A 26,883-nucleotide genomic window follows, 5' to 3' on the forward strand; every position below is an offset into this window, starting at 1 on the left:
TAGCTTTTCGACTTCAACAACTTGACTTTGTTTTGTCACACAAAGGAGGGAAAAGCAAAGCAAAAGAACAAACTGGAGTTCACATTGGTGTCTGGTTCGGAACCTGGTTTGGAACCAGTTTGACTTTCAAAGTAAAGCACATTGACAACATGTTGGAATTGGTTCACGCACGCGTTGGTCCTCAGAGGAGCGGGTCGTGTTTGGAACGCTGGGAAGAAAACACCAACATTGGGCATGTTTTTTTTTTATGCTAATCCATTCAAGAAAGAGTCAAATGAAGACTTGGATGTACTCATACTAGACCGGGGGCGTCCTGGTGGGGTGAAACCTGGGGCCATTTGTTTTATAACCAGCAACCTGTCAAAACAAAAAAAATGCCAGAACAAATGGAAAACTGTAGCAAAAAAGTCACAGTTGCAGGCCACAAATGGCCCCCGGGCTGCACATTGAACACCCTTGCATGACGCACACTAACGGTGAGTGAGTGTGGGTTAGTCTTTGTGTTTTATTTCTATTGTGAATGATGTCCGTGGTCGTTAAGGACTTGTGCCTTCCAGTCATTCTGTGACTGAGTCGTTCTGTGACTAAGTCATTGTGTGACTAAGTCCTTCTGTGATGAAGTTTTTCTGTGACTAAGTCCTTCTGTGACTGAGTCCTTCTGTGACTGAGTCGTTCTGTGACTGAGTCGTTCTGTGACTAAATCCTTCTGTGACCGAGTTGTTCTGTGGCTAAGTTGTTCTGTGACTAACTCCTTCTGTGACTGAGTTGTTCTGTGACTAACTCCTTCTGTGACTAACTCCTTCTGTGACTAACTCTTTCTGTGACTGAGTCGTTCTGTGACTAAGTCGTTTTGTGACTGAGTCATTCTGTGACTAAGCCATTCTGTGACTAACTCCTTCTGTGACTAAGTTATTCTGTGACTGGGTTGTTCTGTGACTAACTCCTTCTGTGACTAAGTCCTTCTGTGACTAAGTCCTTCTGTGACTAAATCATTCTGTGACTAAATCGTTCTGTGACTAAGTCATTCTGTGACTAAGTCATTGTGTGACTGAGTTGTTCTGTGACTAAATCATTCTGTGACTAAATTGTTCTGTGACTAAGTCCTTCTGTGACTAAGTCCTTCTGTGACTAAGTCCTTCTGTGACTGTTTTTCTGTGACTAAGTCCTTCTGTGACTGAGTCGTTCTGTGACTGTTTTTCTGTGACTGAGTCGTTCTGTGACTAACTCCTTCTGTGACTGAATCATTCTGTGACTAAATTGTTCTGTGACTAAGTCATTCTGTGACTAAGTCATTCTCTGATCCGCTTCTTCCAGCTACGCTCACACTAGTCAAACCAGCCAAGGACCCAAGCCAGGGTTGGTAGTGTGAATACACCCCCCCCAAAAAAACTTTAATTTCAGGAAATAAAGTGAACTCTAACACACTCAAACACACTAGTGTGTATTTGTGTGTGTTTGTGTTCTTGCTGGCCAAAGCCAACAGCAGTGTCAAAGGTCACCTGAGGTTAATTGGCTCCAAAGAGTTGATGTGACCTCTGACCTTATTCTTTACCTCACACAACAAAAGACGGCAGCCGCTTGGGAAGCCGGTCCGCTGCAGCGGGAAGGAAAGAGAAAAACCCCCGCTTGCCAACGGACGGTAAAAGTGGGGGCGGCTGCCCTAAGTATAAATACAAAAATACTACATATACTGTACATTATCAATATTATTATTATTATATAGAAATATAATTTACTCATTAGACGTTTTCATCTAAAAGCGGGAGCCACGACGGCACGTCACATGACCTGTGAAGGCACCAGTGTGAGCGTTTGGACTGAAGAGAGGGGGGGGGCGCCGCCCCTCTGAGGGCCGACCAACGTGATCCAATCGTTCATTCGTTCGTTTTAATCGGACTTTTTTCATCATTCATGTAAACAATGTCAACTGAAGACAAAAAAACACGTTCAATATTCCACATTGTAAACATCAACTATTATGTCTGAAGCGCATTTCTTTAAGGCGGGGGGGGCGGGGGGGGGGGGGGGTGTCCAACGTGCCGCCATTTTGGCTCGTTTTTTTTTTTTTTTTACTGGCCCCTAAAATAAAATCGAGGCATAAAAATTCTTTCATGTTTTTGAGTGAAAATGATGGCGAGTATAACTCCTAGAAGACTAAATTAGTTATGTTTTTTGAAAATATGACTAATGGATGAATTCTTTATGATGAATATATTTTCTTTTTAATGTAGTACTTGAAGAAGCACATACATACTGCATGTTGGCTAAAAATGATTAAAAGCATGCTATCTCATTAGCATTTAAAGGCTACAAGCCCGGTTATGATATTTATGTTTTTATGGGCCTGCCCTGCTTTCATTTTATGGGCCTGTAAAAGCGGGACCCCCCGCCCCCCACGCTTGAAGAATACTTGAATAATCCCAAAATCAAAAAAAAAACAAATCTTGTCTCACGATCCCGACGTCCCGTCCCGTCCCGTCAGCGTCTGTACATGAACAACTTCGATTGTTGCGTCGGCGTCGGCGTTGGCGTCACGTGAGGTTCTGAAGACCACGCCCCCCGGCACGGTCACCGCCACCTACGCGTCAGCCATATTTACATCAGTGTACACTGGAAAAAAGACTTCACAACAGCAAGGGTGTAGGGATTCAAATTCCTGTAAAGGTCTTCATGAAAAAGAGGTCCGGTTTGAGCGGTCCGGACCCAAAACGGAATGCCGGAAAGTTCCGGAAAGTCGGGAAGGAAATAGTCCATTCAGGGTTAGACAGTTTGACACCGAGTAGGATTTACAACAAGGAGCTAGTAAAAGATCACAACCATGTTTACATTCCTTCCAAGTTCATTTACAGGGATTGGTTGGTGAGCCGGGTGGGCGGGGCCGAAAGCGAAGGTGGAAGGGTAAAGGGGAGGAGTCTGTGGTGTAAACACAGCGAGGCACAGGGGCAGTGAGGTGTCGGGCGGGTGTGTGAGTAGCGACAGGAAAAGGGCGGTCGGGTTGTTTGGGAAAGTGGGCGGCGCCTCACAGGTAGATTTCTCTCTTGGAGGCGTGGCCAGTGGGGGTGGTGGCCGAGTGGTACTCCGCCGCTTGGCTCAGCGGGATCTCCTCCAGCCCGCAGTCTTTACCGGACGGGTCGGCGCCGGGTGGGTAGGCACTGCTGTAGGGGGTCATGAAGCGCATATTGGCCACCTTGGGGCCGGCCCCGCCGCCCCCGCCGGGTCCGCGTTCCTCCACGGGGAGGGGCTTGGGGCTACCGTTGGCCATCAGCTGCTCCGGCCCGTCCGTTTCCTGGTAAGGCACGAAGGTGGACAACTTGGGGGGGTTCTTGGACGCCTTGCGTTCGGGGGACGGTTGCCCGGGCATCCAGCACGAATCCGAGTGGCCGAATTCGGTGCACTCGCGCGTGCAGTTACCCGTCATCGCCACGTCTGGGAGGGGCCTCAAGTCTGCAAAGAAAGAGAGAGCCCATTGTTTGTCATGTTACGACTTCAAACGCAACTTTATTGACAAAAACACAAACCCTTTGTGGCGCGGATGAGCGCCATCGTTAGCGTTAATTCCCTGAAAGGGTTAGCTTAGCGTTAAACGGGGATCGGCAGCCAATTAAAACCCAAACAAGACTTTGTTATAACGAGATGAAATGTCATCCTTTGGGAACAACCCCCCCCCCACGAAGTAGCGCGAACGCCAGACAGGAAGTGACGTTTTCGGAAGAAGTAAAGTCCGGCGGAGAAGGTCAGCGATGGAAGCAGAAAGATGAAGGCGTATGCAGAAAGTAACCTTTCCTCCATGCCTGACATTAAAGCATTCTTTCATACTGGGGGCTTCGAGGTGGGGGGTGGTGGGGGGTGTTTGGTCCTGGCGGGAAAAAAAGGCAGCACTTCCCCCCCCAAAAACGGCTTCGGTCTCATGCATAATGGACGTTTATTGCAAAAAAGGAGCTCCACTCAGCCTTCTTTTTGTCAGCTCTAATCGCCACCACTTCCTGTTTCTGGCTTTTATTCCCGCTGACGCACGCGGTCGCTTAAGTACTTCCTTGCCCCCCCAAAACTAAAATGTTTTTTTATCTGAGCTCAGCAAATAGTATTTTTAAATAAAAAAAAAACACTTTAGATTTTTTTCCGATTTTTCTATTTGTGCTGTTTTTGTTTCCTTGTTAAACTACACTTGTAGAACATACTGTGGGACCGTATAATAACAGTTTTGGGCCACGAACGGTCCCGGCGCCGCACTTAGAACAGCCCAACATCACTCATGGTGAGTGGGTGTGCTGTGGGTTTGGACTTTTGGATCATTCTGAACGCTTAAGTACTTCCTTGCCCAAAAAAATTAAATGTTTTCTTAAACATCTGAGCTCAGCAAATAGTATTTTTAAACAAAAAAAATCACTGCATATTTCATATTTTGACTTTTTTCTGATTTAAAAATTTTTGCTGTTTTTGTTTCCTTGTTAAACTACACTTGCCAAAAAAAATAAAATGTTTTTCTTAAACATCCGAGCTCAGCAAATTGTATTTTTTAACAAAAAAAAATCACTGCATATTTCATATTTTGACTTTTTTCAGATTTTTCCATTTGTGCTGTTTTTGTTTCCTTGTTAAACTACACTTGTAGAACATACCGTGGGACCGTATAATAACAGCTTTTGGGCCACAAACGGCCCCGGCACCGCACTTTGGACAGCTCAGCATCACTTTCGGACTTTGGGATCATTCTGAATGATGCAATCACATGACTGCTAGGTTATGCTAAAATATCATATACGTCATATTTTAACACCTTTGGGTCTGGGGGAGGAAAAATAGAAGAAGAAGAAGAGGAGGAGAACGAGGAGTAGGAGGAGGAGGGAGGAGGAGCAGAGAGTCGACGGTCCCGGGCTCTTTACTCAAGTTGACAGCGTAAAATGTCAGATACTCATCTGGAAATTATTTCCATTTCATACCTCTGACATCTCGGAGAGCGGGGGACTCGGGAATCTAATTAGTTTGACCGCAGACGGGCGACCACATCGCCCGATGGGGGGGCGACCGTGGGCCCCCCCCCTGGGGTCAACCATGAGTGCAGATAAGAAGTACGACGTTAATAGAGGCACCTTGAAGAAGTAAGGGCACTTCCTGCTTTCCTGAAAGTGGGCGGGGTCACCGGCAGCTCGGAATAATGTTGAAATATGACGTATATAATATCTTAGCATATTTTAGCAGTCATGTGATTGCATCATTCCCACCCACCATGAGTGATGCTGGGCTGTCCAGAGTGCGGCGCCGGGACAATTTGTGGCCCAAAGCTGTTATTATACGGTCCCACTGTATGTTCTACAAGTGTAGTTTAACAAGGAAACAAAAACACCAAAAATTGAAAAATCAGAAAAAAAGTCAAAATATGAAATAAGTAGTGATTTTTTTGTTTAAAAATACTATTTGCTGAGCTCAGATGTTTAAGAAAAACATTTTATTTTTTTGGCAAGTGTAGTTTAACAAGGAAACAAAAACAGCAAAAAATTTCAAATCAGAAAAAAGTCAAAATATGAAATATGTAGTGATTTTTTTTGTTTAAAAATACTATTTGCTGAGCTCAGATGTTTAAGGAAAACATTTAAATTTTTTGGCAAGTGTAGTTTAACAAGGAAACAAAAACAGCAAAAAATTTAAATCAGAAAAAAGTCAAAATATGAAATATGCGGTGATTTTTTTTGTTTAAAAATACAATTTGCTGAGCTCAGATGTTTAAGGAAAACATTTAATTTTTTGGCAAGTGTAGTTTAACAAGGAAACAAAAACAGCAAAAAATTTCAAATCAGAAAAAAGTCGAAATATGTAGTGATTTTTTTTGTTTAAAAATACTATTTGCTGAGCTCAGATGTTTAAGGAAAACATTTAATTTTTTGGCAAGTGTAGTTTAACAAGGAAACAAAAACAGCAAAAAATTTAAATCAGAAAAAAGTCAAAATATGAAATATGTAGTGATTTTTTTGTTTAAAAATACTATTTGCTGAGCTCAGATGTTTAAGGAAAAGATTAAATTTTTTGGCAAGTGTAGTTAACAAGGAAACAAAAACAACCACACACACAAATGCAGAGCAGCCAATCAGAGCCTGGAGTTAACATGTGATCAGCACCACTTTTTATCCTTCACTAATGGAAAATAGAGAATGAATGGAAAACATACTAATAATCAGAACCATAACTCATAATCCTAATCCTGGCTGTAATCCGAATCCCTAACTTTTATGCTAATTTACCCTACCTGACCCCACCCCTACCCGAATCCTAACTCCTTAACTTATTTTTAGTATTAGCATTTTATTATAGTGGCTGTCTTTTGTGCCGACCGCACGGGTTTGATTCCCATACAGGATGCAAAACGCCGCCCCGGGCGATGTCCCAAGCCCGAATACACGGGAGGCTTCTTTGAGGGCATCCGGCATAAAAACGAGGACAACTCCCTCGTGTGATTGACTGCCCGTGTTGACCTCTAACAGGAAAAAAAAACCAAAACACTAAAAGAATATATATTATATAGTAAAAGTATTTGTATGCATCATATACTGTAGTACTAGTTGTAACGCTCAACATAACAGGAACAAAGTGTACTGACAGAAGTACTGCATTGGAGACGAAGCACCCAGGCTTGAAGGCAGCATTCAGCACCATGGATAGTTCCTGGTAAGTTCCATTAGTTGCAGGTGCTTCTTAAACTGAAACCAATGTTATATTTTGGGGCAGCATGGCGGTTTATTTCTTATTTTCTTATTCTTATTGTCTTATTTTGTCTTATTATGTCTTATGTTGCGTGATAAGAGTTTAAATGTGACTACGTCTGTCGTCATTTCTAGATGGCTCTAATGTTAAAAAAGCACATTTAGAAGGTGATAAACAGGTTTTCTGTGTCTTATTTTGTCTTATTATGTCAACTATAATGGATGATAGGAGTGGACAGGTGACTATAGGGGTGTTATTTCATGTCTTGAGGGCTCTGATAATGTTAAAATCACACATTTTGGGGCAGCTCAGGTGGTGGAGTGATCTAGATTTTTTTATGTCTAATGTCTTTTTATGTCTTATTTTCTCTTATTATGTCAACTACAATGGATGATAGGAGTGGACAGGTGACTATAGGGGTGTTATTTCATGTCTTGAGAGCTCTGATAATGTTCAAATAACACATTTTGGGGCAGCTCAGGTGGTGGAGTGATCTAGATTTTTTATGTCTTTTTATGTCTTATTTTCTCTTATGTCAACTATAATGGATAATAGGAGTGGACAGGTGACTATGGGGTGTTATTCCATGTCTTGAGGGCTCTAATAATGTTAAAATAACACATTTTGGGGCAGCATGGTGGCTCAGGTGGTGGAGTGATCTCAGTTTTTATGTCTTATTTTCTCTTATTATGTCTCTTATGTTTTGTGAACTACGTCTGTAGTCATTTCTAGATGGCTTTAATGTTAAAAAGGCACATTTAGAAGGTGGTAAACAGGTTTTCTGTCTTATTTTGTCTTATTATGTCAACTACAATGGAAGATATGAGTGCACAGGTGACTATAGGGGTGTTAGTTCATGTCTGGAGGGCTCTAATAATGTTAAAATACACATTTTGGGGCAGCACGGCGACTCAGGTGGTGGAGTGATCTAAGTTTTCAAAACTACAATGGACGATAGGAGTGGACAGGTGACTATAGGGGTGTTATTTCATGTCTGGAGGGCTCTAATAATGTTAAAATACACATTTTGGGGCAGCACAGCGACTCGGGCGGTGGAGTGATCTAAGTTTTCAAAACTACAATAGACAATAGGAGTGGACAGGTGAATATAGGGGTGTTATATCATGTCTGGAGGGCTCTAATAATGTTAAAATAACACATTTTGGGGCAGCATGGTGGCTTAGGTGGTCGAGTGATTAAAGTTTACAAAACTACAATGGACGATAGGACTGGGCAGGTGACTATAGGGGTGTTATTCCATGTCTGGAGAGCTCTAATGATGGTAAAATAACACATTTTGGGGCAGCATGGCGGCTGAGGTGGTGGAGTGATCTAAGTTTTCAACACTACAATGGACGATAGGAGTGCACAGGTGACTATAGGGGTGTTATATCATGTCTAGAGGGCTCTAATGATGTTAACAAGCATACACCGCCAATCAAATCATACGTGAGGTCTCACTCCCTGCTGGATTTACAAGCCAAGGTCACGCGGGATGTTTGTGTACTAGCTGATGATTATAAGATTTAATTTTCTGTCATTCATAATTAACATAAATAATATTTTTACAATATGCTGAGGGATAATAAAAAAGGAGAGATGAACAAAAATGTTCTTTATGTTTTGTTTATTTCTGTGAAGTTGACGACGCCGATCTCATGTTTCTTTTTTTTTGATGCGTCCCGGTTTGTCCCGCCGTCCGTCCACCCTGCCGTGCCCCCCTCCCTCCCTTCAGCTTCTTACTGACCCCCCCTGGTACAAACCTCTGCGTTTCTAATTAAACTTGGGGCAGATTAGAACTTTGTCTTGTCAGTCTTTATTCACGCTTAAACAAGTTATTACTTTTTGAGAAATTAAATTAGCCGGCAATTAATTAATCGACACAGAGCTGGGGAAGAGGACGAAGGGGAGATGAAATTGGAGGGAAAGAAGACGGGGTGTGGGCGGTTGGGGGGGGTATAATGTGTTGGGTTTGGCAGTAAATGAAGGAGACAGTAATTTATGTCAGCGCGGAAGCAGGAAAAGAGGAAAAAAAATGAAATATTGAAATGAAAGAAGACTTCATTGCCAACAGACCCCCCCACTATAACCCCCCCCACCATCACCACCACCTCAGCTTCCTGCTTTTCTTAAATTAATGTCGCCTTTATGTTTTATTTTCCTTCTATGTGGCTACATCAGCAACACCCCCCCTCATTTCCCCCCCACCCCCCCACTCCGCCCCCGCATCAGCACCCGCAGAGGAGGCCGAGCTGCGGCTTGGTTTTCATTTTGTAGCGTTTTGTTTGCCAGCGTTTTGAGAAAGACCACGCCTGAAGCGCCTTCAAGTGCAATAACGGCGCAGCGACTCCTCAACATAAATATTTGACTGCCGTGCACGTGCACGCGAGCGTGCGTGCCAAATAGAGAGAGAGAGCCGGGTCTTTAAAAGCATGCAAAAACCTTTCAGCTTCTGCTTGAGAGAAAACGTCTTTTTCAACACTCAGGCTTTCTTATACACGGGCAACGTTCATCAGCGTCTTTTGTCCGAGGGAACGTCAAGGGGGGGTTGGGGGGGGGGTGCTGGAGCCTATCCCAGCTGTCTTTGGACGAGCAAGAGGCGGGGTACACCCTGGACTGGTGGCCAGCCAATCACAGGGCACATATAGACAAACAACCATTCACACTCACATTCATACCTATGGACAATTTGGAGTCGCTAATTAACCTAGCATGTTTTTGGAATGTGGGAGGAAACCGGAGTACCCGGAAAAAAAAAAAAAAAAAAAACACGCATGCACGGGGAGAACATACAAACTCCACACAGAGATGGCCGAGGGTGGAATTGAACCCTGGTCTCCTAGCTGTGAGGTCTGCGTGCTAACAACATGACCATTGTGCTGCCCCTTCAATATATCATCTAATAAGAAAAGTAGAAAAATCAGCATATTATTCTTTTTAAGTCGTAATATTATGAGAAATAAAAAAAAAAAAAATTAGGTAGGTTGCCAAAAAAAGTTCCAAAATATTTTGGGAATAAAGAAGAATTTTTAAAAAAAAGCAAACATGAGCAAAAGGAGTGAAATTGATATGCATAAAAAGCTTTTTTACCCAATATAATAATAATAATAATAAGCTGCACGGTGGACTAGTGGTTAGCACACAGACCTCACAGCTCGGAGACCAGGGTTCAATCCCACCCTCGTTTGCATGTTCTCCCCGTGCATGCGCCGGTTTCCTCCCACATTCCAAAAACATGCTAGGTTAATTAGCGACTCCAAATTGTCCATAGGTATGAATGTGAGTGTGAATGGTTGTTTGTCTATATGTGCCCTGTGATTGGCTAGCTCGCCCGAAAAATGGTTGTTTGTCCATATGTGCCCTGTGATTGGCTGGCTCGCCCGAAGAACGGTTGTTTGTCTATATGTGCTCCGTGATTGGCTGGCTCGCCCGATGATGAGATTAACTCAGGTTAATCATGATAAGTGACGCAATTCCCAATCCGGTAATAACTCCCGGATGTTTTCTGTCCTTCCGAGTGTTCTGTGACGTGACATGGCGGCGGTGCGTGACGGACACGTTATTTCTTTTTTTTTATTTTTTTTTTTTTGTCGAGCGGAACGGCTGTCATCTCCGCTTTCTGTGCATCAAACGGCGGCGTTGTAGAATGAAAAGCGTCGCCTCACGCATCAAACAGGAAACGCAGCGCCACCCCCCCCCCCTCCCACCCCCACCCTCACTGGAAATAGGTGACCCTCCCCGTCAGGATGCACGGCGGTGCCGCCTGTACGTAAATAACATCAACCGAACAGCGACTCTACGCACATCTGAGAAGGTACAGAATTAGCGGCGAGGTGAAACATGCGGCGCCACGCCAAGCCGTCACTTATTAATAGTGCCAAGAAGAAGAAGAAGAAGAGCACGCACTCGCTCTCATCCCGGCGGGATCGGCCTACTATGACAGAAAAATTCAATTATCCTACAAAAGTGAATAAATTTGCAGGCCTGCAGCCCCGAGGCTGAAATCTCCCAGGATGCACGGGGGGGCGCGTGCGAGGTGGGAGGGGCCAAGGGGACGAGGAGACTCCTTAATGGGACGCGGCCGTCTTCCAATACCAGACAGGAAGCCGACGACAACGACGACACTCAACTACTTCACTAACTTCACTAAGTACACTATACTGTGATCTATACTGTGTGCACTTACGTCCTGAGTGTGTACTGCTATTCCAAACGCAGTACTGTCTTTACACACTTAGCAGAAATATACTGTACTGTAATGTACTGTACAACTTTGGTACTTTGATATTGAGTAAAGCAACACGTGGTTATGTTGCTTTCACTTTCACTTTATTTGTTATTTCTTTTGTTTTTCTATATTAAAGCTATAAAAATAACCAATAATATTACAGTTGTATGCTAGAAAATTGAGGTTATTTTTTCTCATAATAGTACAACATTATTCTTATTTTTTTAATAATATTGCAACTTTTTTTCTTGTAGATATTTTGACTTTATTTTTTTAAAAGGACCTTAATTTTTTCCGTTTTCTTGTTTAATTCTATTGCTAGAATAATAAAAAAAAAATAACAGGGCTGCACGGTGGAAAAAGTGGTTAGTGCAAAGACCTCACAGCAAGAAGACCCGGGTTCAATTCCACCCTCTGCTATCTCTGTGTGGAGTTTGCATGTTCCGGGTACTCCGGTTTCCTCCCGCATTTCAAAAAAAAAAACATGCTAGGTTAATTAGCCAACTCCAAATTGTCCATAGGTATGAATGTGAGTGTGAATGGTTGTTTGTCTATATGTGCCCTGTGATTGGCTGGCTGGCCACCAGTCCAGGGTGGTACCCCGCCTCTCGCCTGAAGACAGCTGGGATAGGCTCCAGCAATGAATAACAACTGTATGCTACAAAATGGCGGTTATTTTTCTTCATAATAGCACAACATTATTCTTATTATTTTTTTATTAGATATTAAAAAATTTTTTTTTAATATTTTGACTTTATTTTTGTAAAATTGTAAACTGACACTGGTGTTTGACGGCTACTATTTAGTGCAGCTGCCAGGTGATGACCTGTGAGGCGTCTTTGTCTTAAACTACACACTCTCAGATATTTGTGCGGCGTTTTTCTGTCCTTGTTAGACCCGGTTTGCGCCGCTCTCTGAAGGGAGTAGTTAACAGCACGGTAAGAGATTTTAGTTTTAGTTTAGATTTAGTTTAGATAGCCTTATAAAATGATGAAGTTGGATTAGCAGCCATACCAGGAGATTGATGCAGAGGACTGACAGTTGTTGATAGTAGGCCTCTATGCTAAAATGTACATCCTTCTTTCAAAATAATTTCATTAATTTTCATTGTTTGGGAAATGGAAAAAAAAATTAGTGAATTGAAAAAAATTGTTTGAAAAATACATGAAAAATTTTTTTTTTTAGAAAAACTAAGAAATTTGCAAGTGATCCCAAACTTTTGAGCAGTAGTGTAAGTGTAAGCATACTAAGTGTAATCACTCTGAAGGTAAGTACACTGGAGTAAGTATGTAAGTATGTAAGTATGTAAGGAAAAACAGTTGTGCTTATTCGCCAGCAGCGTCTTTCCTTCGTGAAAACGCCCACGGCCACGGAAAAAGTGGAACGCAGCAAGAGAAGATCTGCTTTGAGTTCTCGTGCGTGGAGCAAAACGAGGAACATAATAAATTATAACTAAGCTTCCTTCTCGTCTTTCCTTCTCACAAACTCCAAGACCACCGGAGACTTCCATCAGAGAAGTTCCTCCAACGGCGCCGATCTGAAAGCGCGTGGAGATCATTTATTTTGCTGAGAACAGACGAAAGTTACTCTGTGATGTTTCGCTGTCACTTCCTGCTCCGCCATTGGAAGCTTCCCAAAAAAAGAAGACGAACGAGCGCCTTGGAAGTTTTCCAGGAACAGTCCTTGGCGGCGTCGCGTGGTTCTCGGGAGGAAAAGACGCGCCGACGACTTCACCAGGAAAAACTGGATCAGCGTTGCTGACTCACCCGGGGATGTGTACTTTCACAATAAAAGCACAGATCTCCTGGAGAGGAAGCACCGATGGAAGGAGTCCGCAATTCCAACTGAAAACTGTCGGATTTTGGAACGGGAATATGCAAATATTTGAAATAATTATTCATGAGTTCATTAGGAACTCTTCATTAATTTTTCATTAGTTCTTAGTAACTACTCTAAATATGTATATATACCAGACTTCCTCAGTAACTACTCTAAATGTATATACCATTCTTCCTCAGTAACTACTCTTCATTAAATCTTCATTAGTTCCTTAGTAACTACTCAACTATTCATGACTTCATTAATCCAGCAGTAACTACTCTAAATAAATGTCTTTCCTTCATCTGTTACTGAATGTATAAGTGCCTTAGCTCCTCAGTAACTACTCTTCATTAATTCTCCATTAGTTCTTAGTAACTACTCTATTCATGTCTTCTTCATTAAACCATCAGTAACGACTCTAAATATGTATATATACCGTACTTTCTCAGTAACTACTCTAAATGTATAAGTGCCTTAGATCCTCAGTAACTACTCTTCATTAATTCTTCATTAGTTCCCTTAGTAACTACTCTATTCAGGACTTAATAATCCATCAGTAACCACTCTAAACATATGTACCTTACTTCATCAATAACTACTCCAAATGTATCAGTGCCTTAGTTCCTCAGTAACTACTCTAAATGTATAAGTGCCTGAGTTACTCAGTAACTACTTGTCATTAATGCTTCATTCGTTCCTTAGTAACTACTCTATTCATGACTTAATAATCCATCAGTAACCACATATGTCCCTTACTTCATCAATAACTACTCCAAATGTATAAGTGCCTTAGTTCCTCAGTAACTACTCTAAATGTATAAGTGCCTGAGTTACTCAGTAACTACTCCTCATTAATTCTTCATTAGTTCCTTAGTAACTACTCTATTCATGACTTAATAATCCATCAGTAACCACTCTAAACATATGTACCTTACTTCATCAATAACTACTCTAAATGTATAAGTGCCTTAGTTCCTCAGTAACTACTCTAAATGTATAAGTGCCTTAGTTACTCAGTAACTACTCGTCATTAATGCTTCATTCGTTTCTTAGTAACTACTCTATTCATGACTTAATAATCCACCAGTAACCACTCTAAACATATGTACCTTACTTCATCAATAACTACTCTAAATGTATAAGTGCCTTAGTTACTCAGTAACTACTCGTCATTAATGCTTCATTTGTTCAATAGTAACTACTCTATTCACGACTTAATAATCCATCAGTAACCACTCTAAACATATGTACCTTACTTCATCAATAACCACTCCAAATGTATAAGTGTCTTAGTTCCTCAGTAACTACTCTATTCATTCTTCATTAGTTCCTTCGTAACTACTCTATTCATGACTTCATTAAGTCAGTAACAACATCAGTAACAACTCTAAATATATGTACTTTACTTCATCGGTAACTACTCAAAATGTATAGGTGCATTAGTTCCTCAGCAACTACTCATTAGTTCCCCAGTCACTACTCTTCGTTAATTCTTCATTAGTTCCTTAGTAACTACTCTATTCATGGAGAGGAAGCACCGATGGAAGGAGTCCACAATTCCAACTGAAAACTGTTGGATTTTGGAACGGGAATATGCAAATATTTGAATTAATTATTCAAATAAAACGCTTTTAAAAGGACGGCTTTCGCAGGAGAGCGGTTGATGTGCAGCAACGTGAGACGAGCAAAGGGAAAAGTTTTCCGTTCTGTGGGTGGCGTCTGCCGACGCGGCCTTGGATCCGAGGGAAGAAGAAGAGAAAAAAAAAAAACAACGCGGCGGTCGCCAAACAAGCACTTTGATGCTTTTATTCATTAAATAATGGCGAGGAAGCACTAAAGGCTTTCCTCTTTAACCTTCAACACGGAATGCTAAATGACAAGATGGACTTTTTCATCCTCACTTTCACTTTCACTTTCACTTTCACTTTCACTTTCACTTCCTCTTTCGCTTCCTTCTTTCCAAACTTTCCTCTGCTTGGACTCAACGCCGCCACGACTTGGTTGATATTTCTCACCGCTTATCATTCCTGTTAGTTCCTTAGTAACTACTCCATCCATTACTTCATTCATTCATCAGTAACCACTCTAAATGTACATATGCCTTAGTTCCTCAGTAACTACTTTTCATTGGTTCCTTGGTAACTGCTATAGTCATGTCTTCTGCATTCATTCATCGGTAACTACTCTAAATGTGACTTAGCCCCTTAGTAACTACTCTATCCATTACTTCATTCATTCACCAGTAACTACTCTAAATGTGACTTAGTCCCTTAGCAACTACTCTATCCATTACTTCATTCATTCACCAGTAACCACTCTAAATGTGACTTAGTCCCTTAGTAACTACTCTATCCATTACTTCATTCATTCGCCAGTAACCACTCTAAATGCACATATGCCTTAGTTCCTCAGTAACTATTCTTCATTCATTCTTCGTTGGTTCCTTAGTAACAACTATAGTCATGCCTTCTTCATTAATTCATCAGTAACTACTCTAAATGCATAAGTGACTTAGTTCCTCAGTAACTACTCTTCATTAATTCTTCATTAGTTCCTTAGTAACTACTCTATTCATGACTTAATAATTCATCAATAACCACTCTAAATATATGTACCTTACTCCATCAGTAACAACTCTAAATATATGTAGCTTACTTCATCAGTAACTACTCAAAATGTATAGGTACTCGGCAACTACTCATTAGTTCCTCAGTAACTACTTTTCATTAATTCTTCATTAGTTCCTTAGTAACTACTCTATTCATGACTTAATAATCCATCAGTAACCACTCTAAACATATGTACCTTACTTCATCGGTAACTACTCAAAATGTATAAGTGCCTTAGCTCCTCAGTAACTACTCTATTAATTATTCATTAGTTCCTTAGTAACTACTCTTTGTTAATTCTTCATTAGTTCCTCAGTAACTACTCTATTGATGACCTCATTAATCCATCAGTGACAACTCTAAATATATGTACTTTACTTCATCAGTAACCAGTCAAAATGTATAGGTGCCTTAGTTCCTCAGCAACTACTCATTAGTTCCTCAGTAACTACTCTTCGTTAATTATTCACTAGTTCCTTAGTAGCTACTCTATGTTTTATAGTAACTAAGTACAGTAATACAATAACTTCTGTATTTTCTGTATTTCAGCAAGAATCCTTTTGATTGCCCTTCTTAGGTAATAGGAGTGTAAAGGTAACTGTAGGGGTGTTATTCCATGTCTGGAGGGCTTTAATAATAATAAAAGATATTCACTTATCACAGCACCTCTGCTGGTCGCAGCGAGGTACTGCACTCCACTTGACTCCATTCATCAACAATGACCTCCACGGCAACACCTCCATGTGAACCGTCACCTTGGTGGTTGTGTTTGTGGGGATTGTGTTGCTGTGTGTTAGTGTGTGTTATTGTGTGTAACTTGAAATTGTGTGTTGTTTAACAATCCAAACACATCTTCAGGTCTTCAGTGTGTGACGGTGACTCGGGTATTGAAAACGGGGGGGGGGGGGGGGGGGGGGGGGGAATGCTAAAGTGTCGCCCATTCCGCTCGAACCTTTAGCTTGAAACACACACACACACACACACACAGACACACACACATGAACAAACACAATGGAAGGGTGAAGTGATGCAGAAAATAAGATTCAAGTTTGTCCCACCACAACCTTCACTCATTTAGATGCTCCAACTCGTTTGGACTCCATACACACACAAACACACACACACACACAAACGCACACATGTGCCATCATAGCACACAAAGCCGTGTCGTGTTTGTGTGTTTTATCTCGTGAGAGATAAGTCGTCAGATAAGAGGGAGTTCTTATCTGTCGGCTGCAGCGAGTATCGTGTTCTCGTCGGCGTTCTCGCCAGCCTGAAGTGAACAAACAGGGGACGGACGTCTAAATCTAACGGCGCCCCCGGGGGCGTATTCTTACCCACAATGCAATGTGGGCACGGCATAGCTTTGGCAAGCGCTGATGCGACACTGAAGGCTCAAATGGAGCGCTAAGTTTGGACCCACAAAAGAATGAGGGAGGCTCCGTTTTTTTGGGGGGGTTTTCGTTTGTTGCGTTGTGCGACAACGACACACAGACACACACATAACACAACACAATCATCAACATCTTCACACAATCCTTCCACACAACAATACAACTCTTGGATGCCGAGCTTTGTTGTCGTTTATTTTGGTTTCGCTTTGATTTTTTTTTTAATCTCAGACCTTCACCACAACACAAGTCAACACAATCACAAAAGGACAGAAACCTCCCGTGGAGCACAAGTTCCTTCTCGTCCAGGCGGGAACACTTCCAAGAACTCCAAATAATGCAGTACACACATCAGCCTCTATGTGGCGCTGTGTGTTCCCACCACAGAAGAACATGTGCTTTGCTGTCGTCAGCTACTAAATAAGACAACACTAGTACACAATTAAATTAAATTAAATTAAAACCCGCCAGATTAAAACATATCAATATTCCTTCATTCAGAAAATAAATCTCTCATGAACGATAATAAATATATGAATTCACAAAAAAAAATGAAATTTTGCCTGCCTTAATATGTCGCATCCAAACAGGCAGAAAGAGAGTTCACTCTCTATCTTATATATCGCCGTCAGCACCTTGGAGAGCGACATAGTACAAATTAAATGAGTAAGATTGAAGTCATTGTACTTTTATTAAAAGAATACCATCTCGTCAAGTATTGTGTATTGTCTCGTTTTCCAGAACTTGATGTCCTGGAAGTACTCAAGTACACACTTACAGTATGTACCGTATTTTCTGGACTATACGCTACCACTCAAAAATTTGGGATCACTTGCAAATGTGTTTGTTTTTTTCCAAAGAAAATTTTTTTTCATTTCCCGAATTTTTTTTCCCATTTCAGAATTTTTTTTAATCCATTTCACAAACAATAAAAAGGAATGAGATGATTTTCATTTGTTCATAATTTTTTCATTTTTTTCATTTTTTTCATTTTTTCATTTTTTCATTTTTTCATTTTTTCATTTTCATGTACATTTTTGCATAGAGGCCTACTATCAACAACTGTCATTTAGTATACACACTTTGCAAAAAGATGTTAAGCAAAAAAAAAAATTCATAAGAGCTTAAATTTTGTGGGAATTATGACAAAACATTAAGAGAATAAAGATGAAATATTATAAATATTAAAATTAGTAAAATTAGTAAAATGTGTCATCATATTAAGAAAATCAAACAAATTATGTTCCAATTCTTGGTAAATGCTAGGTTAGTTAGCGACTTAGTTAGTGAGTGTGAATGGTCGTTTGTCTATATGTGCCTTGTGATTGGCTGGCTGGCCACCAGTCCAGGATGTACCCTGCTGGGATAGGCTCCAGCACCCCCCCACTATTGAACAATAAATAATATGTAGTACTCTACACTGGTCACTGGGTGTCAGTAATATTAGCATTAGGAATTCCTAATGTGTAAAGCTGACTATAGGGGTGTTGGTTTTTGTCTAGAGGGCTCTAATAGTGGTAAAAAGCGGATTGTAGATAACTTTTCCATGCTATATTTCGGTTTCCTCCCACATTCCAAAAACATGCTAGGCTAATTAGCGACTCCAAATTGTCCATAGGTATGAATGTGAGTGTGAATGGTTGTTTGTCTATATGTGCCCTGTGATTGGCTGGCTGGCCATGAGTCCAGGGTGTACCCCGCCTCTCGTCCCGAAGACAGCACCCCACGCCCTGCGACCCCCGTGAGGAAAAAGCGGTAGAAACTGAATGAATGAATGAATGAGTCCCGAACGGATGTGAACAACTTCAGGAAGTATGAGAGTTATCGTCACGCGGCGTTAGCTCCGGCGCCGAACACCAGCGGGGGCGACGCCCGGCAGCGCGTTAGCGCCGCGGCTTCCGTGTTTGCCCGAGCGTGAAGTGAAGGAGGCCTCTCAATATTTAAGGTGAGCTATAGGAAGCGTCTACGAGTGCGTTTGATTCATTATTCAGCTCCCGCCTTTTTTTTTTTTTTTTTTTTTTCTCCCCGCTCGCGCTCTCATGCTGCGCACGCAAGATAACAGCTCGGCTTCACGCCTTAATTTTTTTGCATCACAGATTAGAAGAAAGCGAGGGTGGGAGGGGGGGAGGAAGCTACGAGATGCCTTCATTTCTTCTCGTGTTGTCCCGGCGTTCCGCTTCTCGCCAATTGTTTTATCTCCCAAACATTTACAGCAAAAGCAAGAAGAGAAGATCCGCCTCCAGCGAGCCTCCGAGCCGCCGGGGATGAAGACGGCGATGATGGCGGCGGCCCTAACCTCCATCTCTCTCTCTTTCTCTCTCTTACTCCTCCGCAGTTCAAGCACCCTACAGACAAATGTTCTCGTTCACGGAAACAAAAGCGAAAATAAAAGTCAAAGAAATGTCTCTGCTAGCTAGCTAGCGTGACGCATCATCGGCTTCCTGGATCGCCGTCAACCGCTGCGGGAAATCTCCGGCGAAAAAACCCCCAAACACAAACAAATCCATTTTTCCCGCGCCTTCGCTTCCCTTTCGCCGCCTGCACAAGAGGCCTTGTTACGTATGCAAATGAGATTCTAACCCCCCCCCCACACACCACCACTCCCCAGCCAAGCGCCTTATTGGCTCCCACCCATGCAAATGCAGGCCGAGGCCAAGGATCCATTTACAAAGAAGATACTATAAGAGCGAGGGGAGCGAGGCGGCAACGGAGATAAGGCCGGGAGCCACGCCAAGTCGAGAAGAAACAAGGACGAGTCCAAGAGAGCGACTGAAGGCGAAGAACGGGGAATCGAATCAGCGGGCAGAGTGAGAGGTCTTTTTTTTTTTTTTTTTTCGGTCCTATCTCTGCAGCCAGTGTTAAGATTAGAAGGTTTCCGTCTTTTTCAAGCGAGACGAGCTTTTTTTTTTTTTACTTTGTGATGACAGTTCAGATTACGCTTCCTTTATTTCTCCAATTCGACAAAGACTCCTCTTAAAGGGAAAGGGCACTTTTTTTTTTTTTTTTTTTGGAAGGTTGCCTATCATCCACAGTCCTGATTGGAGACATAAATACATGTTTTTTTTTTCTTTTTGACGCTTTCTTAGGATATAAAAGCTAAAAAAAGAGGCTGCTACTTAATGCACTTGACCTTCCTCTTGTGTTAGATTTCTGGTATCATCTATCGATGTATAAAATAAAACTAAAAACAATAAGTTACCATCAAATTTGCAAATTTAGTTAGCTTGTTAGGCTTCGTCATGCATGAAAATGTTGGTTTTAATACTTTTGGTGTGGGCATTTTTTTGTCATTATACTATTTTAATTTCCAAAAATGGTTTGTTTTTTTTTTGAGCCATATATATTAATGTCAAGAAAAGGTAGAAAAAGTTATTGTTTTCAGTAACAGAACTTTAGTATAAAGTGAAATCAAAAAGCAGAACAGGTCCAGATCTTGGTTCACTGTACCGGTTGTTATTCTTTCCATGATCCAAATTGTTTATTTTATTTTATTTTATTTTATTTTATTTTATTAAATTAAATTAAATTAAATTAAATTAAATTAAATTAAATTAAATTAAATTAAATTAAATTAAATTAAATTAAATTAAATTTTTTGTTTTTGAAAATCATCTCATTCATTTTCATTGTTTGTGAAATGGATAAAAATTTTGTGAAATGGAAAAAAAAATTCTCAAAATGCATGAAAATTAGTTTTTCTTTGGAAAACTACTGGAAAAATTTGCAAGTGATCCCAAACTTTTAAGCGGTAGTGTACATTTTTGCATAGAGGCCTACTATCAACAACTGTCAGTCCTCTGCATCAATCTCCTGGTATGGCTGCTAATCCAACTTCATCATTTTATAAGGCTAATAGATGATTAGAAAAGCCATATAAAAATCTAAACTAAAATATCTTACCATGCTGTTAACTACTCCCTTCAGAGAGCAGCACAAACTGGGTCTAACAAGGACACAAAAACACTGCACAAATAATCTGAGAGTGTGTAGTTTAAGACAAAGACGCCTCACAGGTCAAAAACCTTGTCTTAGCATTGAGATTTTACTCTTTGTTCAGAACGCACCACAGTTGTGAGCCGTGATTGGCTGCACCGTGACCCCCCCATTCCACATATTCATGGATCATCTTCTGCTATCATTCATTAGTGGTGAGCCTCAAAACTCTTCCATCGATCTGCTGAAAGTCTCACCGACAACTGAAACTAAAATCTCTTACCATGCTGTTAACTACTCCCCTTCAGAGAGCAGCACAAACTGGGTCTAACAAGGACAGAAAAACGCCGCAATAGGTGGATATCTTGTTTGATATCTTTATAGCGTACAGGAAAGAGAAGTCTACGTATGTTCATGTCTTACATAAAGATAAAATATTCCTAGACTCTTACAAAGGTCGTCTTCCCCGCCATCGTTTCTTCACCTTGTCGCTGGCGTCACGTGACGGCAAGCAGACCTTGTTAAGGTTAGCGGCACATGCGGCGCGGTGCAGACGACAGGGACAATTTACCGCAAGGCTGCGTCGCCTCGTCGCCGACAGAAACATGCACGCCCGCAAATGAAAGTTTAATAAGCCTCAAATTAAACTTTGCGATACCCCGTGGGGGGGGGGGGAAACGAGGAGGTCACGGTGACGAGGAGGGGAAACCAAGAGCACAATGAGAAATGGAGGAGGGGCAACAAGACCGGGCCGCGGGGAGACGGGACAACGCTGATGGATGGCGGGAACAACGTAGTCATAACCTGAAGAGACGTGGCGCCATCTTTTTTGATTCAGCGTCCCCGTCGCAGGATATTATTGTCAGCCCGGGACATCAATCACAGCTTTTTTTTTTTTTTTTTTACGTCGGCGGTTCACGCTGACAGCCGCTTTGACTTCTTGCTCTCCTGTTAAGTAGCACTTTCATTTTTTTACCGTCGCCGTCTTTCATTCTTTCGCTTCTTCACATCTGAAGCTTCAGCGACTTGTTTCAAGTCGGAGACACCGCGAGTACGTTTGCCGATCTTTTCTGCCGATGACGCTTCAGCTGTTTGACACTTCAGAAGCACACGCGGCGCCGTGAACTCCGCAACCGGCCGGCATGACATCATCAATGGCGGCAACTGTTGATACTGACACCGGTGATTGACGGCTACTATTTAGTGCAGCTGCCAGGTGACGACCTTAAACTACACACTCTCAGATTATTTGTGCGGCGTTTTTCTGTCCTTGTTAGACCCAGTTTGTGCTGCTCTCTGAAGGGAGTAGTTAACAGCATGGTAAGAGATTTTAGTTTTAGTTTAGATTTTTAGATGGCTTTTCTAATCATCTATTAGCCTTATAAAATGATGAACTTGGATTAGCAGCCATACCAGGAGATTGATGCAGAGGACTGACAGTTGTTGATAGTAGGCCTCTATGCTAAAATGTACATCCTTCTTTGAAAACCATCAGATTAATTTTCATTGTTTGTGAAATGGAAAAAAATTGGTCTTGAAATGCATGAAAATGTGTTTTTTTTTTTAAAACACTCTTAGATATGCAGCGTTTTTCTGTCCTTGTTAGACCCAGTTTGTGCTGCTCTCTGAAGGGAGTAGTTAACAGCATGGTAAGAGATTTTAGTTTTAGTTTAGATTTTTAAATGGGTTTATTAATCATCTATTAGCCTTATAAAATGATGAAGTTGGATTAGCAGCCATACCAGGAGATTGATGCAGAGGACTGACAGTTGTTGATAGTAGGCCTCTATGCTAAAATGTACATCCTGTTTTGATCATCTCATTCATTTTCATTGTTTGGGAAATGGATAAAAATGTTTTTGAAATGGAAAAATTGTTTGCAAAATGCATGAAAATGTGTTTTTTTTTGGAAAACACTCTCAGATATGCAGCGTTTTTCTGTCCTTGTTAGACCCCAGTTTGTGCTGCTCTCTGCAAAAATGTACATCCTTCTTTGAAAATCATCTAATTTGTTTTCGTTGTTTGGGAAATGGATAAAAATGTTTGTGAAATGGAAAAAAAAATTTGTGAAATGCATGAAAATGTGTTTTTCTTTGGAAAACACTCTCAGATATGCAGCGTTTTTCTGTCCTTGTTAGACCCAGTTTATGCTGCTTTCTGAAGGGAGTAGTAAACAGCATGGTAAGAGATTTTAGTTTTAGTTTAGATTTTTAGATGGCTTTTAGATGAGGTCCCAGAGTGAGGATGAAACCCACAACGATCAGCTTGGTAGATGATCAGTCTACTGCATGAACCAACACCAACAAGTCAATCATCGGGGAAAAATCCACCCTGATGGATGACTGCTGATTCTGATCTTTCAGACTTGAATCAGGTCTGGAACTGATTGCTAGAAAAACAAACAATGATCAGATGACCTTTCCTTATTGGGGGTGTCGGGGGGAGGGAGGGGGTCATTTTGTTAAAAACTGGCATTGGTGGGAGGCGCCCCTGGTGAGGAAAGAGTGACTGGAAGTCAGCAGTGTGGAAAAATCATTCAAGGGAGTCTCTTTTTTTACTTCATTACTTTCAGCTCTTTCTCCCACTAGACACACACATATACACACATATACACACACACACATACACACATATACACACACATCCCCAGGACTCAACTGAGGCAGCAGGGGTCAAAGACCACCAGGAAATGGACAGGAAGTGGACCGTGGAGGACTGTACTGGTGTCTGACCGCTATAACTGGAGCAGAAGAAGATCTCCCCTCTGGACAGCACTTCCTCCTCCGCCACACACACACACACACACACACACACACACACACACACACACACACACACACACATACACACACACACACACACACATACACACCATGTCCCCCGAACCCTTTTTTTTCCGCTCTCGTTATCGCAGTAAAAATACACCAACATTTCCAAAAATGTCTGACTGATGTGATGTGACGCCTGACGTGTCCGCACGCCGTTTGCAGTCCGTTTGCTCACGCTCGTTCGCCATGCCTGGTGGGGCCTGACTCCGCCCCCACCCCACCCCCACACACATATTACCAGAAGCGACTCAACCAATCAGAGACTTACGGCTATATTCATTCATTTTCTACCACTTTTTCCTCACGAGGGTCGCGAAGGGGTGCTGGAGCCTATCCCAGCTGTCTTTGGGACGAGAGGCGTGGGTACACCCTGGACTGGTGGCCCAGCCAGCCAATCACAGGGCACATATAGACAAACAACCATTCACACTCACATTCATACCTATGGACAATTTGGAGTCGCTAATTAACCTAGCATGTTTTTGGAATGTGGGAGGAAAATTAATTGGAAAAAAAAACCTTAACTATATTAGGAAAGCAGGAAGTGAACAAATGTAACAGTTACTGATTGTAAAAATTTAAATTTAAATTAATTTGAAAAAAAACTTAAATTATATTGGGAAAGCAGGAAGTGGAAAAATGTAACAGTTACTGATTGTAAAAAAAATATTAAAATTAATTATTAGGAAAACAGGAAGTGAACAAATGTAACAGTTACTGATTGTAAAAATTAAAATTAATAAAAAAAAACTTAAATTATATTAGGAAAGCAGGAAGTGGAAAAATGTAACAGTTACTGATTGTAAAAATTAAAATTAATTAAAAAAAAACTTAAATTATATTAGGAAAGCAGGAAGTGGAAAAAATGTAACAGTTACTGATTGTAAAAAATTTCTTTGAAATTAATTATTAGGAAAGCAGGAAGTGAACAAATGTAACAGTTACTGATTGTAAAAATTAAAATTAATTTAAAAAAACTTAAATTATATTAGGAAAGCAGGAAGTGGAAAAATGTAACAGTTACTGATTGTAAAAATTAAAATTAATTAAAAAAAACTTAAATTATATTAGGAAAGCAGGAAGTGGAAAAAATGTAACAGTTACTGATTGTAAAAAATTTCATTGAAATTAATTATTAGGAAAGCAGGAAGTGAACAAATGTAACAGTTACTGATTGTAAAAATTAAAATTAATTTAAAAAAACTTAAATTATATTAGGAAAGCAGGAAGTGGAAAAAATGTAACAGTTACTGATTGTAAAAATTTAAATTAAAATTAATTATTAGGAAGAATTTTAGAAGATTTTTTTTTTTATTTATCGTAAATTTACAACGTTTTCTTTTTTGGTTTAAGTGCATGATTTGAATGCAAAATTTGTACTTTTTCGTATCAAATGTGTTCATACCTATGGACAATTTGGAGTCGAAAACCCACGCATGCACGGGGGGGGAGAACATGCAAACTCCACACAGAGATAGCCGATTGTGGAATTGAACCCTGGTTTCCTAGCTGTGAGGTCTGCGTGCTAACCACTCCAACTTACGGCTATATATATAAAATTTTAAAAAAGCGTGAAGAAACGAGATTCTCGCGTCTCCACGGAGGAGCTCAGCGTTGTGTGTTGTGTGTTGTGTGTGTGTGTGTGTTTGGCATTACAAACATCGTAAGTGATGCTTCGCCGTCGCACTATGTGTGTGTGTGTGTGTGTGTGTGTGTATATGTGTGTGTGTGTGTGTGCATTACAGGCACCAGCAGCATCAGTGACCCGTGCTCGCCTCAGTGTGTTTTCATCTCTGCCTGTGTGACCCGAATTGTAAATACAGCATACTCCACTAAGCGTGTGTGTGTGTGTGTGTGTGCGTGTGCGTGCGTGTGTGTGTGTGTGCGTGCGTGTGTGTGTGTGTGTTGTGAATTATGAGCAGAAGCCTCCATGTGACCTCACGCATGTAACGGCTAGTATGACTTTGCATGCTGCATATCAATATGTGTGTTATGTCTTCAGTGTGTGTGTGTGTGTGTGTGTGTGTATAGGCAAAAAGGTTAATTGAGGGTAGGGCCTCTAAACTGTTGCCCAGGGAACTGCCCCCCCCCCCCAATACCCCGCTGCGACGTCCCCCTTATTGAGTATTCGGAACCACGCGCTGCACAAACAAACGGTTGAGCTCCAGCAGCTGAGCTCCAGGAGGACGAGCATGGCTACAGGGGAGAGGCGATCGCTTCTCAACCCGAAGAGGAAAGCTCGTGGCTGGGCCTGCCCGGAAGACAGCGAGACCCCCCCCCCCCCTCTCTGCTCCAGAGCCGACAACAAGCTAATCCTTCCAGCGTTAATAAGGAGAGGATTAAAAATGGGAGAAGACACCCATTCCCTCTGCTGCTGCTCCTTCTCCACTTCCTGCTTGGATGCACTCCTCTTCCTCCTCCAAGGTTCCTCGCTAACAACCCTCCAATGTTAAAAACTGTTGCTCTCTGTGGGTGACACCCCCAACCCCCCCCACAACCAACAATGTAATACTAACAATCAATACAAGCAGTTGATGTTTGCTAAATTAAATTTTTTTCAATTAATAAAAAAATATATATTAGGAAAGCAGGAAGTGAACAAATATAACAGTTACTGATTGTAAAAAATAAAATCAAAATTAATAAAAAAAAACTTAAACTATATTAGGAAAGCAGGAAGTGAACAAATGTAACAGTTACTAATTGCAAAAATTAAAGTGAATAAAAAAAAACTAAAATGATATTAGGAAAGCAGGAAGTGAACAAATATAACAGTTACTGATTGTAAAAAATAAAATCCAAATTAATTTTAAAAAACTTAAACTATATTAGGAAAGCAGGAAGTGAACAAATGTAACAGTTACTGATTGCAAAAATTAAAGTGAATAAAAAAAATAACTAAAATGATATTAGGAAAGCAGGAAGTGAACAAATATAACAGTTACTGATTGTAAAAAATAAAATCAAAATTAATTTTAAAAAACTTAAACTATATTAGGAAAGCAGGAAGTGAACAAATGTAACAGTTACTGATTGTAAAAATTAAAATTTAAAAATGAAAAAAAATAATGAAAAACAAAACTTAAACTATATTAGGAAAGCAGGAAGCGAACAAATGTGACAGTTACTGATTGCAAAAATTAAAGTGAATTTAAAAAAAAAACTAAAATGATATTAGGAAAGCAGGAAGTGTACAAATGTGACAGTTACTGATTGTAAAAATTAAAATTAAAATTACTTAAAAAAATGTAAATGATATTAGGAAAGCAGGAAGTGAACAAATGTAACAGTTACTGATTGTAAAAGTACCAGATGGAGGGGTAGGATTTAATAAGCTTTGCTTCTTCCTACTCCTTTTGGACATGTGGAACTGGGAA

The 26,883-nt window shown here is 40.8% G+C and overlaps 1 protein-coding gene across 1 annotated transcript in view; it reads right to left on the reverse strand.

Annotated features, from left to right (window-relative positions):
* Window positions 1–1,172: 1,172 nt before the first annotated feature.
* The window catches only part of LOC131105642 (protocadherin-1-like), a 123,026-nt gene continuing 97,315 nt past the window's right edge, over window positions 1,173–26,883 (reverse strand). The window contains exon 5 of the mRNA XM_058054005.2: window positions 1,173–3,444. Coding sequence (XP_057909988.2) covers window positions 3,020–3,444 — 425 coding nt within the window. The 3' untranslated portion in view covers window positions 1,173–3,019. The remainder of the gene's footprint in view (window positions 3,445–26,883) is intronic.

Source organism: Doryrhamphus excisus, linkage group LG23 (assembly GCF_037039965.1).
Source record: "Doryrhamphus excisus strain RoL-2023G ecotype Guam linkage group LG23, RoL_Dexc_Guam_v1.1, whole genome shotgun sequence".
In the NCBI taxonomy this organism is placed as follows: Eukaryota; Metazoa; Chordata; class Actinopteri; order Syngnathiformes; family Syngnathidae; genus Doryrhamphus; species Doryrhamphus excisus.